A 13556-nucleotide genomic window follows, 5' to 3' on the forward strand; every position below is an offset into this window, starting at 1 on the left:
TCGGCTTTTGAAATACTCAGTTCAAACCAACCAAAAAAAAACCCCCCCAAAAAAAACCAAAAAACAAAAAACCCCAACACAAAAATCAAAAATCCAAACCAACCTACACACACTCCCATTTGCTCCTTTCACTATAATATGTTATAGTATAGTCACCTCAGTTCTATTGGTAAAGGTCAATTCTGCCTTTTTTCTTCTTTTTTTTTTTTTCCTTCCTCTCTTCACTCCTGTTCCTAAGAGAATATTCACAAAGTCGTGCCATAAGTGGCATAAGTTTACTGAAGTTATTAGCAGCTCCCTTGAATCTGGACTAGTAAGTCCAGGAACTTCAAACCCCTCACCTCAATTCATGAAAATGCAGGAATGACTTTTAAATGTGACATCCCAAGCGTATGTCTTTCATAAAGAACTAAGCCTGTAATGACTGTAAGAAGTATTTAAAAAAACCAAATATAAGACAAGGAAAAAGATCAAGAAAGGGTGAACTACTTTGGCAACATTAAGCTGCACAAGCCACAGTCCTATCTGTATTAAAAACCCTGAAGTGTGACATTATCTCATGTTTTCTATTTAAAACCATACATTTTTGTAGACATCATTTCAACAAAATTTCCATAGATTAACATAGCAGCAACAAAAAGACTGTGGCCTGTGACTGAAATGTAGAAGAGAAGTATTTCATAAAGACTTTGTATTTTGTTGTGTTCAAAATATTTTGCCATATTTGTCATTTAAACCCATCTCCTTGCTGTTTAGAAGAGCCAGGGCTGGAAGCACATTGTATTTTCCTCTTAAGGAAAAAGCAAGGACAGTCTAATAATTTGTCAAACTTAACGGTGATTGCTGCGTAAGTTTTTAACTAGAATCATTCAAAATATAACTGTTGTTATAAGACAAGAGAAGGAGCTAATATGACTTTCAGTACACCTATGATAAACATTTTAGAAAATAAATAGTGGAATGAATGCTTTTCATAATTTGCTGACATAGACACATGTTCAAGTAAAATTAAATGGAATTTACCTCATTTCTGTTCAATGATGACATATTAAGTCAGTTCTCTACATTCTGGAATCCCTCTCAGAGAGGGTTGGTTAGTATTACAGTGACAATTAAGGTGCCTTAAGTTATTTCCTTTGCCATACATATCCATTCTTCATTAGCAGTGGGTCATAGATTTCCTCTGTTTTGGTCTTCCTCTTACACGCATGCAGAACCACTGACCCACTCTACTTCCTCTACTACTTAGTCACAACAGCAGAATGGCCAGCAAAAACTGCTCCAACATCACCCTGACAAAGGAGTTGGCTATAAAATAAGCCAGGCACCTGACTTCCTATTCTACAGATGTTTGCTGCACTATCCTTCCTGTTCTGCAGCATTTTTTATTTTACAGTTCAAAGTGCTATATAAAAATGCATTGTTAATTTTACATAGGAAAAAGATAGTATGCATTTAGATATTCTCTCCTCGCCAATTTAAAATAATTTACTATAACAATACAGTTTCTGGAAAGAGGCTATACTATGTGTATTCAGGGATGTTACTTAAGAGTGAAGACTCACATTCCAAGGGGTAAATTAGAACAATACAGTAAATATCACTAATACAAGTAAATTCACAAGATTAAGTATCTGTTGTATAATTATTGCTAAGTCTACCCTGCATTTTTCTACTGGCTATGTATCAGTAACTTTGCTTATCACAACGTTTAGATTTTTAGTCTAACACACAGGAAGACTTCATAGAAAATTTTACACAAATTTACTATTGTGGTAACACTAATAATCTATAACTTGAATGCACTCAGACCTGTAGCAGGCTGTTGCTGCTGAGTAAGTGTTGCAGCCATCGCAACGGCTGCTGCATTTGGTATGTTGCTGAAAGGAGTCGGTCCAGTGGTAACACGTGGCGCGCTTTGCCACTTCTTAGCTTCTGTTCGTCTTGCCTCAAACACATCCATTGCATCTCCCAGAAAGCTTTTCCTGTAGCCAAGGTATTGGTCTTTGAGCATCTGAAGGGGGTGGGAGGAAATCATTTTAGTTCCATGTATCTGACATAAACCCTTAACTTAATAAGGAATAACATTTCCTAAAAAAAAAAAAAAAACCAAAACCACAAAGCCCCCCCCCCCCAAAACCCCCCCCCAAACCAACAAACACCATCACCAAAACAAACAAGAAGGTCCCCCACAACCCAAAAACCCCTTGTTTGGCTATGAGCTAGAAAGAACTGGTTTGCATCAGATACAGCCAGAACAGGTTCCTTACTAAAATTTTGCAAAGCATTCAAGCATAATAGACTAACATACTAAATGGTATCCAAATCTTTCAAAGTTGGTGCTAATCAGGACAATTCAATTAGTATCACTGTACTAGCTGATCTAAGGCAAAATAAAGACACATTACTAGCTTATAAAAAAACAACCCTCTTTTCAGTGCAACCCTTTCTTCATGGAGTCTGCTTTTGCTCACCTATCACCTTCACCTGTCTTTCCTTCCTTTCACTTTAGCATTTCTTTCTTAGCACAAAGCTAAAGAAACTACCAGTATTTTAGAATTCACTCTTGTTTCTGATGCATTTCATTACTGATATTACACAGTCCAAATGCAATAGATCATTCTGCCTTGGGGTAAGAAGTAGTCCAAGCCTGTTGTCTTGTGCCCCCCCCTCCACTCGCCTATGCCCTTTCCCTCCTCAAAACCCCACCACCTTCTGTGGCAATACCAGCAAGGCCTGTTCATCATGAGCAATTTCTACCTGTCACAGATGAGGAAACTAGGGATATCTTAGGTAACATAAAAAGTATAAATAGCTTTAACTAAATAACTGATAGAATGACTTCCATCTTACAACAGAAAATCTTTAAATGCAATATACTTATTAAAGAACAACAGATTCAATTTCATGGAAGGCATACTACGTTCTGTATTCCTGCCCAAAGGTATGCTTGTTTCCTAGAAAAGGAGTTTACAGTCCAAAAATTCTGACTCAGGATTTGAACAGCTGTTTCTTAAACTGAAGAAAGGTCTTTCCTATTCAGTCACACTGGCAAGGTACTGAAGATACTATTGCTTATACTTGCATACTAATCAACAATAACTCAGCACAAAGACCACTGCATGAGTTCAGGCTACACAGACATCTCGGAAGTGAACTGCCCTGAAGATATTCGGGGCACTTTTTGTGTAATTCTGCTGAAAATATGGAGTATTTTACATATTCCATACCTGTTACCAAAACAGAGTTAACCAAGAGCAGCACAAATATCTGATGGCAGGTGGCTGTAAACCAGTGAGTATCTATGCTGACAGAAGCAATGCCATCAAAGCAATCTAGATCATACAAGATCCTCAGTATTCCTGAACTTTATTCAGGAAAAGTAAAAAGTTTCAGATGTTTAGAGAACTAACAATACTTTCCAGAAGAAACTTAGAGAAGGAAATAAGATTTAAGATATCTATTTCCATTAAGGAAGTCACTTAGCAGAAACAAACACTTGTACTCCTCTCCAAGTTGGTTTGTTTTGTTTTTTGTAACCAAGAAGGGTTCTGACGTTTTCAAAAAAATTATGGATTGTAGAACAGTGACATTTTGTCAACATCTCCAAAACTGTAAATGGGAAAAATCAAGCCAGAGTCCATGATGGAAAAAAAAAACAACCTAACTAGGACCTTTGATACATAAGCATTTTTTTCACAGTAGTCTTTTTTCCTTCTATACATACAACTTACCATGAAATCCAGGTTCAAAGAAATTAAACTAGCCAGAATACAATTTTAACCTCAATTCTTTGATATGCTGAAAAATCTTATATATGGAAACTTACTTTTTTTCTCCTATTACCTATTTGATCAAGAGCAGATTTAAATCATCTTTGTTTGAGATCAAGAGGTCATTAGGCAAAAATCAAAATATAAAAGCATGAAATCTAAGACATTTCAAAAACTGATCAACAGTTATAAGGAAAGGAGTTAAATGAAAAACATTTTGTTACCCAAGTGATTGTGGCCAGTTGCTGTCATTACTACCAGTAAATACTTCAAATTTGACTTCAGTTTGGAACAAAAGTTACTTTTTTAATCAAAGTACTTCTCTAGGACAGTTTGAAAATTTTTAGAAGCAGTGAAATTAACAGAAGCGGGAAAAAAAGAGAAAAGAAAACCTAAAGATATATTTTCAAAAAAACAACTCTTTGCAGTCCTTTCACTAAATACACAGGAACACATGAAAACAACATACCTTTACATTTTCATGGATTGATTGAAGTTGTGCAGCTAAAGCTACAAATGTTTGATAGATTTTCTGCATAGCCATAGACAAATCTGTAAGAGGCATGTAAAAGGCTGGTAAGTGACAATCTCATTACCAGAAGATTTAGTATTTATACTAAATTAAGAAGCTCACCCAAAACCCACAGAGCACAAGCATGTGAACAAGTTAATGGCTATAAGATATACAGGATTACAGCAATTGGGTGACACAAGGCTTCAAACTTTATTTTGAAAAGTACTCTTTTCTCAGATTTATTTTTATATATACAGTAAATAGTTACCTATGATTCTATCATCTGCAAAGCTAAAAAATAATATTTAAACTAACTTTATCCAATTACAAAGGAACATTTTCACCTCATCAGCTTTTACCTATACACAGTTAAATGAAATTTTCTTGCATTTGTATATATTTTCCACTCTTTCTGACTTAAAGCACCGTTAAGTGTTGAGTTGATTTTGTCAGAGACAGCAGTAGAATGGAAGATTTATTTACATTTAAAAGACATAATTTTAACAAGCATCATGGGAACTCTTAATCTAGTTCAATCCACAAGCACATCATAAACAAAGAGAAACAACAGGGACCTTCTTGCTCACAAAAGTCTTGTATTTAGGATATCCCACGTCCTACAAAGATATGAAAGTATTTTCAGGGCACTGACCCAACTAACATAAAATTTTAGTATTAAAAGGGAAATCTCAAAGATTTTGACAAAATGAGGCATCTGCTGACAAAAAAATGCTTTTCTCAAAGAAGCAACGTACAAAAGTGGAGGACAAGAGTGCTGAAGTGGTCTTTTATTGTAAAAAGATCAGCTGTATTTCCTCTGAAGGATGCATATAACCGACTGAAATGCAAATAATAGCTATCAAGTTCTTGAAGATGCATGGTCTAGCAATGATTCTTGAACTGAAAATGTCTGCCTGTCCATAGGGGAAATTCTCCATTATAAAATCAAAAAACTGTGGAATTAGCATCATGCCACCCTGCAGGGTTGTGAAGGCAGTGGTGTCTAGGAAGACTGGCCACAAGTTTCCAAAGACTCTGGAGGCAATTTATTGATACTGAATACTAGACACTTCAAAATTTTCAGAACATTCTGAGTCATGGAGTCCTGCATGGCAAACTACGTTTTTCCTGTATGGTAAAGGCTACATATGCAATACAGTGTTGACATCATTTGTTGACAGTATGCTCGTACTGGCACAACAGATTGAGCCTTGTCCACACAAGCAAGGAACCTTTAGATTCTAGCAGAAACTGCTGAAAAACCTTAGGAAAATCTGTGAAGGCATCCCTCTCATACTCTTGATGAACAAGAAGGCCACACAGAAAAAGAGAGGACCCTCAGGATTCAGCAGATTTTCTACTCTGGAAGCTATGTCTACACAGTCCTCTTTCTTTTTGACATATAAGGTCCATAGTTTATGTACCATCCTGTGATGGCAAGATTTTCAAATACCATTTAGCACAGAAAGACATGCACTTGAAATCACTGCTTATTGCAGGACCTGTATCTAAAATGGCCCAAAATATAAAACTGTCTATGATCACAGGAATGGTAACCAAACAGTAGAAGACTACTGTCCAGAGGTCAGTATTCTTTAACCAGAAAGGTGTTCTCAAGACTGAATGATGTGGCAGCAAACAAGACTAAATTTTCTTAGTCGATCAGAGCTGAAGGCAATACCAACAGGCTCCAAACTAAGGAAAAGTTCCCATTTTGATCTGGAGCTGGCAGAGGAAGCACTCCTATTTGCCTGGTCAGACAGCCCAGTGCAAAACAGAAGGTGCCAGACATCACCTAGATGCTGGAGGGAGATGTGGATGTCAAAACAAACCAAGCTAACAAATAACACCTCAGAAACTGGATCCATCTTCAAAAGCTCAAGAACCTTTATGAATTTAACCTTTAATTTCAAATTCTTACATTGAAGAACTAAGGAATATATCTGAACACTAATTTCTGTACATTAAATGAGAAAAGCCAACAATAACAAGAGAGGAGAGAGATTAATTACTAAGTTTATGTTAAAGGTATAAGTTCGCTAAATTCTTCATGTATGAAAGATTAAAACTGAAACATTTACCTTGTGGAGTTATGTGTGAATTATTTGCTTGAGTAGCAAGATGATTTTCCAGTTCTTCTATTTGCTGCCTGTATTGCTGCAGCTGTACTTCAAACTGTTCGACCAAGATTCTGAAGTAGCTAGATGAGTAAATCAAAGAAATTGTATAATTATACTTCGTTATTTCGCCAATACTTTTTATCTGATCTGTATTAGCTGCCAATTTTCATTCAATTCATTGCAGTGTTATGTTCTATGACATTATTGACATCACTTTACTACTGGAAGTCTAAGACACTAAGATAAATTAAATGCAGAAAGAAAACACTGATTCTATGAAGCACTCCATGCTACAAAAAGCAGAAAAAAATTGTAATAAGTTCACAGAATCACAGAATGATTAGGTTGAACTAGATGACCTTGAAAGGTCCCTTCCAAATCCTCTCCCATAAGCATGGATATCTTCAATAAGATCAGGTTGCTCAGAGTTCTGTACAATCTGACCTTGAATGTTTTCAAGGATGAAGCATTCACCACCTCTCTGGGCAACTTTTTCCAGTGTTTTACCACCCTCACCGTAAAAGATTTTCCTTATATCTAGTCTGAATCTACCCTCTTCAATTTAAAATCATTACCCCTTGTTTTAATAGGCCCCCTAAAAAGTCTGTCCCTGTCTTTTCTACAAGCCCCTTTTAAGTACTGAAAGGCTGCAAAAAGGTCTCCTCATTTCTTCTCTTCTTCAAGCTGTATCATTGACTATTTTTACGAATAACAGCAACTCACTCTGCTGGGGCTGTATTTTCGTGCTGAAGACCAGGAGGAGTTTTCTGAGTTCGTAATGCTATTTCTGCATTCTTTAGCTCCTAAATAAATAGGGAAAATTAATAAAATATAAGGTTCTGTATGGAGTGTTCAAAAAGAAAAATAGCTAGGACTCTACTATTCGTTCACATAAAGTATTTTCTTCATATATTTATGTTAAAATCGTGATAGAATCTGACCAGAATTTCTCCAAAGAACAGACTGCTAGAAAGTTGGAGAATTGCAAATACTAACAGAAGTTTGGGGAAGGAAAAAAAGATAGCACATACTGAAAGCACTTTAAGCACTCAAAAGTTGAGAAAATATTACACTAAGCTGTCAGAGATTAGATCTTTCTATTGTACTTCAGAAATATTGTTATAATTACTGAGGACTAGAGGGGAAAAAAAGGAACATTCAAGTGCAAGGAAGTAACACACCTAAAAGAGAAGAAACAGAGCAAGAAGGATTATTTTATCTTTTTTAAAAAAATATTAACTAGTTTAGAAAAATACTTCTCTATGGAAATGATCATGTTATGCATGATAATTACAGCATACACTTCTGTTTAATATTTCTAATAACTACCATTAAGAATTTCTCAGTGCCTGGTTCTGTGATTATACTCAACTGCATCACGTACAGAAATATGAGAATATAATTAACAAGTTTTTGTTTTCACAGAAAATTGTTGGCAATGCACAACTAGAGAATAAAATACAGAAAAAAATCAACATTTTTACTTTAGAATAAAATATTACTTATTTATATAGCAGTACTTGACACGCTAGATGAAATAAAAAGTGGTACAGAACTTCACCTGAAAAGCATTTGCATCAAAACTCAAGCTCAAACTGTCTGCAAAGCTAAGATGCAGACTGGTGGACAGAGTTGTGACTCAAGTTCACTAAATGAAAACTAGTGCTAATTATGATATTTAGGTTCCTGAAATACTATGGAGTGTTTTTTTGTTTGGTCGTTTATTTTCAAAGTCATCAGAAGAACATATACTTGCATTTTTGCTGCTCCGGAGTCCAGCGCGTTGTTACAAATGTGTCTTCACTAGCAGCTGAATATATTACTGACACTGAACTAAAGTGGGCACACATTCCCTTCTGTTGCCTCTGCTAGGTAGGAATGCTTTCCTGAATAAAGGTCATTTTTACTGCTGTTGTACTTATCTCAAAATACTGACTTCACAGATTTCAGTCTCCTCCGGTAACTTCAAATAGATCAGAAGTGATTCAATTTTTCATTTTTTTTACAACTGTTTTAGTTTGGATGCATGTGTTAACTTTACTGATAAAGAAGGCTAGTTATCCTACATGAAACAATCAACATACAAACTCTACATAACAAAATTTATATTAATTTATACCTGTGCAGTTTCAACTTTCAGCTTGTCAATATTAAGAGTGTTTCTCTGTAATCCACTGGCAACTACAGACAGAAGCTGTTTCAAAGCTTTAATGTCTTCTTGTACTTTAAGCATTGCTTTAGAGGACATTCTACTAATTTCTTCCTGAACTTGCTTTTGTTCTTTCACAAATTTCCTGGGGAAGGTAAAAAGAGGGGGGTGAAGAAGAAATAAACATAACATATTGAATCTGAAGTACCCAACTGTTTACCTCTTGGTCATATTACTTAAACGGCTACTATTTTTTTCAAAACCAAGTACTGAACAGTAAAATTACTGTATGGCACAGTACTATCTTAACTCCTAGCATGCTAATACTGTAAAAGTACAAAACAGAAATGAAAACAAACCCCTCCCCCAAACCCTTAACTTCAAATAGCAAGTGTTTAAACATGTCATGCTGAATGACAAACTAAGATATTTTTAATGCTATATATATGTAGTAATATATAGCATCTATATAAAAGCAATTACTATTTTGAACTCACAAATACAGTGACATGCAGCCAAGTCTACAACCCATTCCCTCCCTGCCCGAGGGAAGGCTCTTTTGCAGTTCTCTACTCCATATGAGAGCCACAATACACATGCAATATGGACATAAGGTTCAATACTAACTATACATGTGCAACAAGTTTAATACTCCTAGAGAGATGGCTAAGATTCCAAGGGCATATTGTTGGACAGGCCCATTTGCATAAATGCATGAAAAAGAGAGACTGAAAAAAGGCCAGACTAAGACTTCAGCTACTAAAATTACCCATCTACTCTGTTCTCAAAGTTGACCTGTCAAAAGGCCTTGGGCTCCATGCAGCCGCCAGTAGGGTGTTCCTGACATAGAGCATCAACAGTACTTCAGTTAATCAATTATCACAAATAAAAACCACTACTTACTGTAGATTTTCTACATCTTGACAGATTACTGGAGGTAGATTTTCATCCTTCAGTGCTTTGTTATCTCTATGAGAGACAATGAATGTTTAGATGGTGTTTTCATATTGCCAAACATTTCTGCATAACTACCAAATATCACTAAATCATTCAAGTGAGTGATTAGTTCTGCACCCACTGCACAAATGTTGCAGCTAGGAATGATTAGGATTAATGCACACTACTGATACTAAGCCAGGGTCCAAGCTTGCGGTGTAATCATTATACACATTTGCAGAAACCATTTTTCAGACCAGATGATCAGCCTACAGCAGCTGCCAAATAAGCATTTAAAGGAAGAATTGCCACATTTAAAATGACAAACCAACACTACTAAATTGCTCATACTGCAAATGTTGGTTATGTACATCTACTCTTTTTTCAATATCAAATCGGTAGAAAAGCTAAAATTTTTTTTAGCTGTTTTCTAATAAGACATGGACTGCAAAGAAAATCTGACACTTACTCTGGTCTTGTTCCTGTTTTATCACCTAGAAAAATAAAAACTGTAGGTCAGAAATAAAGCTTCGAAGAACAAACAAAACAACCTTAATAAGATTTTAGGGAAGAACTAATGACTACATCTGCTTGGTTTCTTTTGATAAGCAGAACAGATTAGACTAGCCATAAAAGAAAGATTTAATTTACACCCCCTTCACAGATAACTGTCTTTTCACAACCAATGCTTCAACAGTTGAGGTGCTAATTTCTTGGCACACCGAGTAACACAAAACATCTTTTGGCACTACGTAAGTCACTACAAATGCATAAACAACTGCAGTTGCATAAGAAATCTGTTCCTGTTTATGCAACCACAACTCACTTAGACCTGCACCCACGAAACATTCAAGTATTTAAATTCAGCAGCAGCACTTTCCTCTCAAATACAAAGGTAATGAACGTTTGCCCACTGGAGTTCCCTAAGAATTCTGCTACTTCAGTAATGAGGTTTTACAGAACTGAAGATGTTACTGCTTATCTACCACCTGCACACGCCAAATCACACATCTGTGGACTAAGATGCCAAATGCCTCTGAGTGACAGAACACAGCTGAAAACAGTATCATGAATAACACAGATCATGACTATTTCTAGTTATGGCCAAGGACAGTAATTGCATCCCATACCACAGCAGTCTCCTAGGAAGAACACTCACTCAGAAAGCCAAGAAACTGGCTTCATCTTCAGCTGGATCCAATTCACGTTCTGTCTTCGCTCTCAGTGCCACCAAGACAGAAAGTAGCTATGCAGCTAATGCTAGTGCCACAAACTGTTGCACAAGTCAGGTGCTCCTGCCAGGAGTAGCTACTACTTTTGGAAGCAACATCTACTTGAACTGTCTACAGACTGTCACCCAGTACATTAGAGATCCTGCACTCACAACCATTCCTTATGCCTTTTGTTAAGGGAAAAAAAATAATCTATAGCAAGTTGGGAGGAAAAAAAGTGGGAGGGATAAACACCAGAATTTAGGACTTTCTCTGCTGATAACTGAAAAATTAGGCAGGAAACTAAATATGCTTTGCTTTCTCCAGTCACCTTTTCTCTTTTTTTTTTGTTTGTTTTGTTGTTGCTGTACATCAGGACAATACTTATAAAGTAAAACATGCAGATTTGAAATCAGATTTTGCTACTTTCTGGGCAAGCAAGTGCTTCAGATTTTACATTTTTTAACATTCTTTTTAGCAATACATGAGTAAAAATTAGAACAGTTTTTTTTTTCCTGCAACCATATTTTAAAGAAATACAGGACAGTCAGTTTTTAGAAGGAAAAGCTTTTATAACCAATTGCAGAGGAGAGAACATAGGTGCTAGTCCGTATCTGCCCTGGGATTCCTAGGGCACTTTTCTTTGCTAGCCACATCTCCTGCTTCCTTTATCATGAGGAAAAAGAAATAAAAACCTCAAAATCATAGAAACCACCACTCTCAAACCTTAACACAGTTCCTCATATAGTAGTACTAACAAGTATACTGACAGAACTAAGTAGCAGCACCTAAATAGGGATATTTGTCAGGGCTGCTTAAGCCAGCACTAGCCATTATGAGAAACACTGCTAAATTAAAACAAAACCACAAAAAACAGTCTCCTTTGACATTTCCCACTGCTTAGCTAAGGGATTTCTGCTTATCCTGACAGTCCAACTGACACAGTTCCACTCTTCAATATATAGGACAATTCAGATACTCACACAAGTTTCTCCCTGAAGAGATGAACAAAACGACACTACTACCAAAGTAGATTTTGAGTCTGTGGTTCTCTGGTCCTCATTTCATGACACTTGTATGTTACAGAAGTGTTGTGATATCCCAGTATTATAGTAATGGAAATCCCACAAGTACACAGGAATCAAAGCTTTTCACCACTCCCAGTTTCGGTAATAAACACCAAAAACAGCATCATGCAGAGCACTCCACTTTGGACAGACAATATGCCCTCTCTTCTACAAGTAAGGAGACCTCTCTCTCCACAACTTATGTTACTCTGCAAAAGTGGTTTCATAGAGTTTCTATTTTTTTTTTTCTCTTTTAGCTATTGGCATACCCAATTCAAAATTTCACTCCTGAATGAAATCAAGAAATTCAATTAACAGCTCTGATTCACCAGAGAAAATGCACATTTTAGAATCAGCTTTAGTTAAGCTTACTCTGGAAGTATAAAAGCAAGACTTACTCTGGAAGTATAAAAGCAATTATTAAGTGTCCACATATCAATGCTCAATAGTTCCTTACTTAAGTATTTTGAAGCTACCACAGAAGTTTTTGTAACTTGTTATAACAATCTGGATAGAACGTATCAAATAGAACTATGCACCATCAGAAACACAGATTTGAAGAATAACACGTAAAATTAGTCCATTTTAATTGTGCAGGCTTTCAAAAGAAGAAACCAAGTTTAAGATCTTTTACAGCTGGAGAATGCTGATTTCAAAGCAGTACATATTAGCACTACTTAAACAGCTCTGTTCCTCCCTCTAGTGACAATCTGACATAGAGCTCTTTAGAAACCTGCGACCAGCGAGCAGCCCTGTGAGTCTTCACTCCCCGAAAGCTAAAGGGTTGAGATCCTGGTTCTCAAGCATGACACTAGCCTACACTTATTTTTACATAAATAAGTTCATTTACATTACATTGCATTTGCACACAAGATCTTGTTCTTCTGTACAAGCACAATATCAAAGAATGAATTTAACTGAAATGCCTTGTAAGGAAGAGGAAATTAAAAGTCGACAGCTTCAATTCCCCACTCCTCACACAATGAAATGGTGTCTTTGCCGTAGTGTTCTGACAACTCTCTCAATTAAAAAAAAAAAAAAAGAATATTTAAAAAAAACTTACTCTTTTTGTCTGAAGAACTACTAAAGTCAATGCCACCAAGACCTTCATTGGCAGTAGTTGAAGGAGCCGCAGTTGTGCCTAGAGTCAAACCCAAAGCATTCTGCCCAAGTCCTATAAAAAAATCCAAACAGCATTTTTGCACTTCAAGTGTTGATAATTCAAACTTATTTTAAACTAAAAGCATATATAAACTTGCTCACAGTTTCAGCGTCCATTTACACTTGGATTGAAAAATATGCAAAATAAGCAGAGAAGAAAACAAACTGCATGAAGTTTCATACAACTTTACATAAGTGTTTTATGCAATTTCTTCATGTTACTTGGTAACTAATTAGATCACTAACTTTAACAAAGAGCCAGTTTGAGCCCACTTGATGAAGCTGAATAGCCATAAGTCTGTGATAATATGCATCCCAGGATCCTGAGGGAACTCGCTGATGATGTTGCCAGGACACTCTTCATCACGTCTGAAAAGTCACGGTGGTCAGGCAAAGTCCCCGGTGATTGGAAAAAGGGAAACATCGCTCCTATTCTTAAAAAGGTGAGAAAGGAAGACCTGGGGAACTACAAACCACTGAGCCTCACCTCTGTGCCTGGAAAAGTCATGGAGCAGACCCTCATGGAAGCAATGTTAAGGCACATGCAAGACAAGGAGGCAGTTTGAGACAGACAGTATGGCTTCACTAAAGGCAAATTGTGCCTGACCAGTCTGGGGGCCTTCCA

At 36.4% G+C, this 13556-nt stretch overlaps 1 protein-coding gene across 3 annotated transcripts in view; it reads right to left on the minus strand.

The window, feature by feature from the left end:
* NUP58 (nucleoporin 58) overlaps positions 1-13556 on the minus strand; it is a 41754-nt gene that overhangs the window by 18196 nt on the left and 10002 nt on the right. For all 3 annotated transcript variants that reach the window (XM_051780120.1, XM_051780119.1, XM_051780118.1), the window contains exons 6-13: positions 12834-12944; positions 9962-9986; positions 9460-9525; positions 8527-8701; positions 7131-7210; positions 6369-6487; positions 4243-4325; positions 1813-2014 (exon numbers count right to left, since the gene is read on the minus strand). In XM_051780120.1, the coding sequence (XP_051636080.1) occupies positions 1813-2014; positions 4243-4325; positions 6369-6487; positions 7131-7210; positions 8527-8701; positions 9460-9525; positions 9962-9986; positions 12834-12944 (861 nt within the window). The remainder of the gene's footprint in view (positions 1-1812; positions 2015-4242; positions 4326-6368; positions 6488-7130; positions 7211-8526; positions 8702-9459; positions 9526-9961; positions 9987-12833; positions 12945-13556) is intronic.

The sequence above is a fragment of the Manacus candei genome, unplaced genomic scaffold (genome assembly GCF_025592945.1).
Source record: "Manacus candei isolate 608988 ecotype Guabito, Panama unplaced genomic scaffold, ASM2559294v1 h1tg000014l, whole genome shotgun sequence".
In the NCBI taxonomy this organism is placed as follows: Eukaryota; Metazoa; Chordata; class Aves; order Passeriformes; family Pipridae; genus Manacus; species Manacus candei.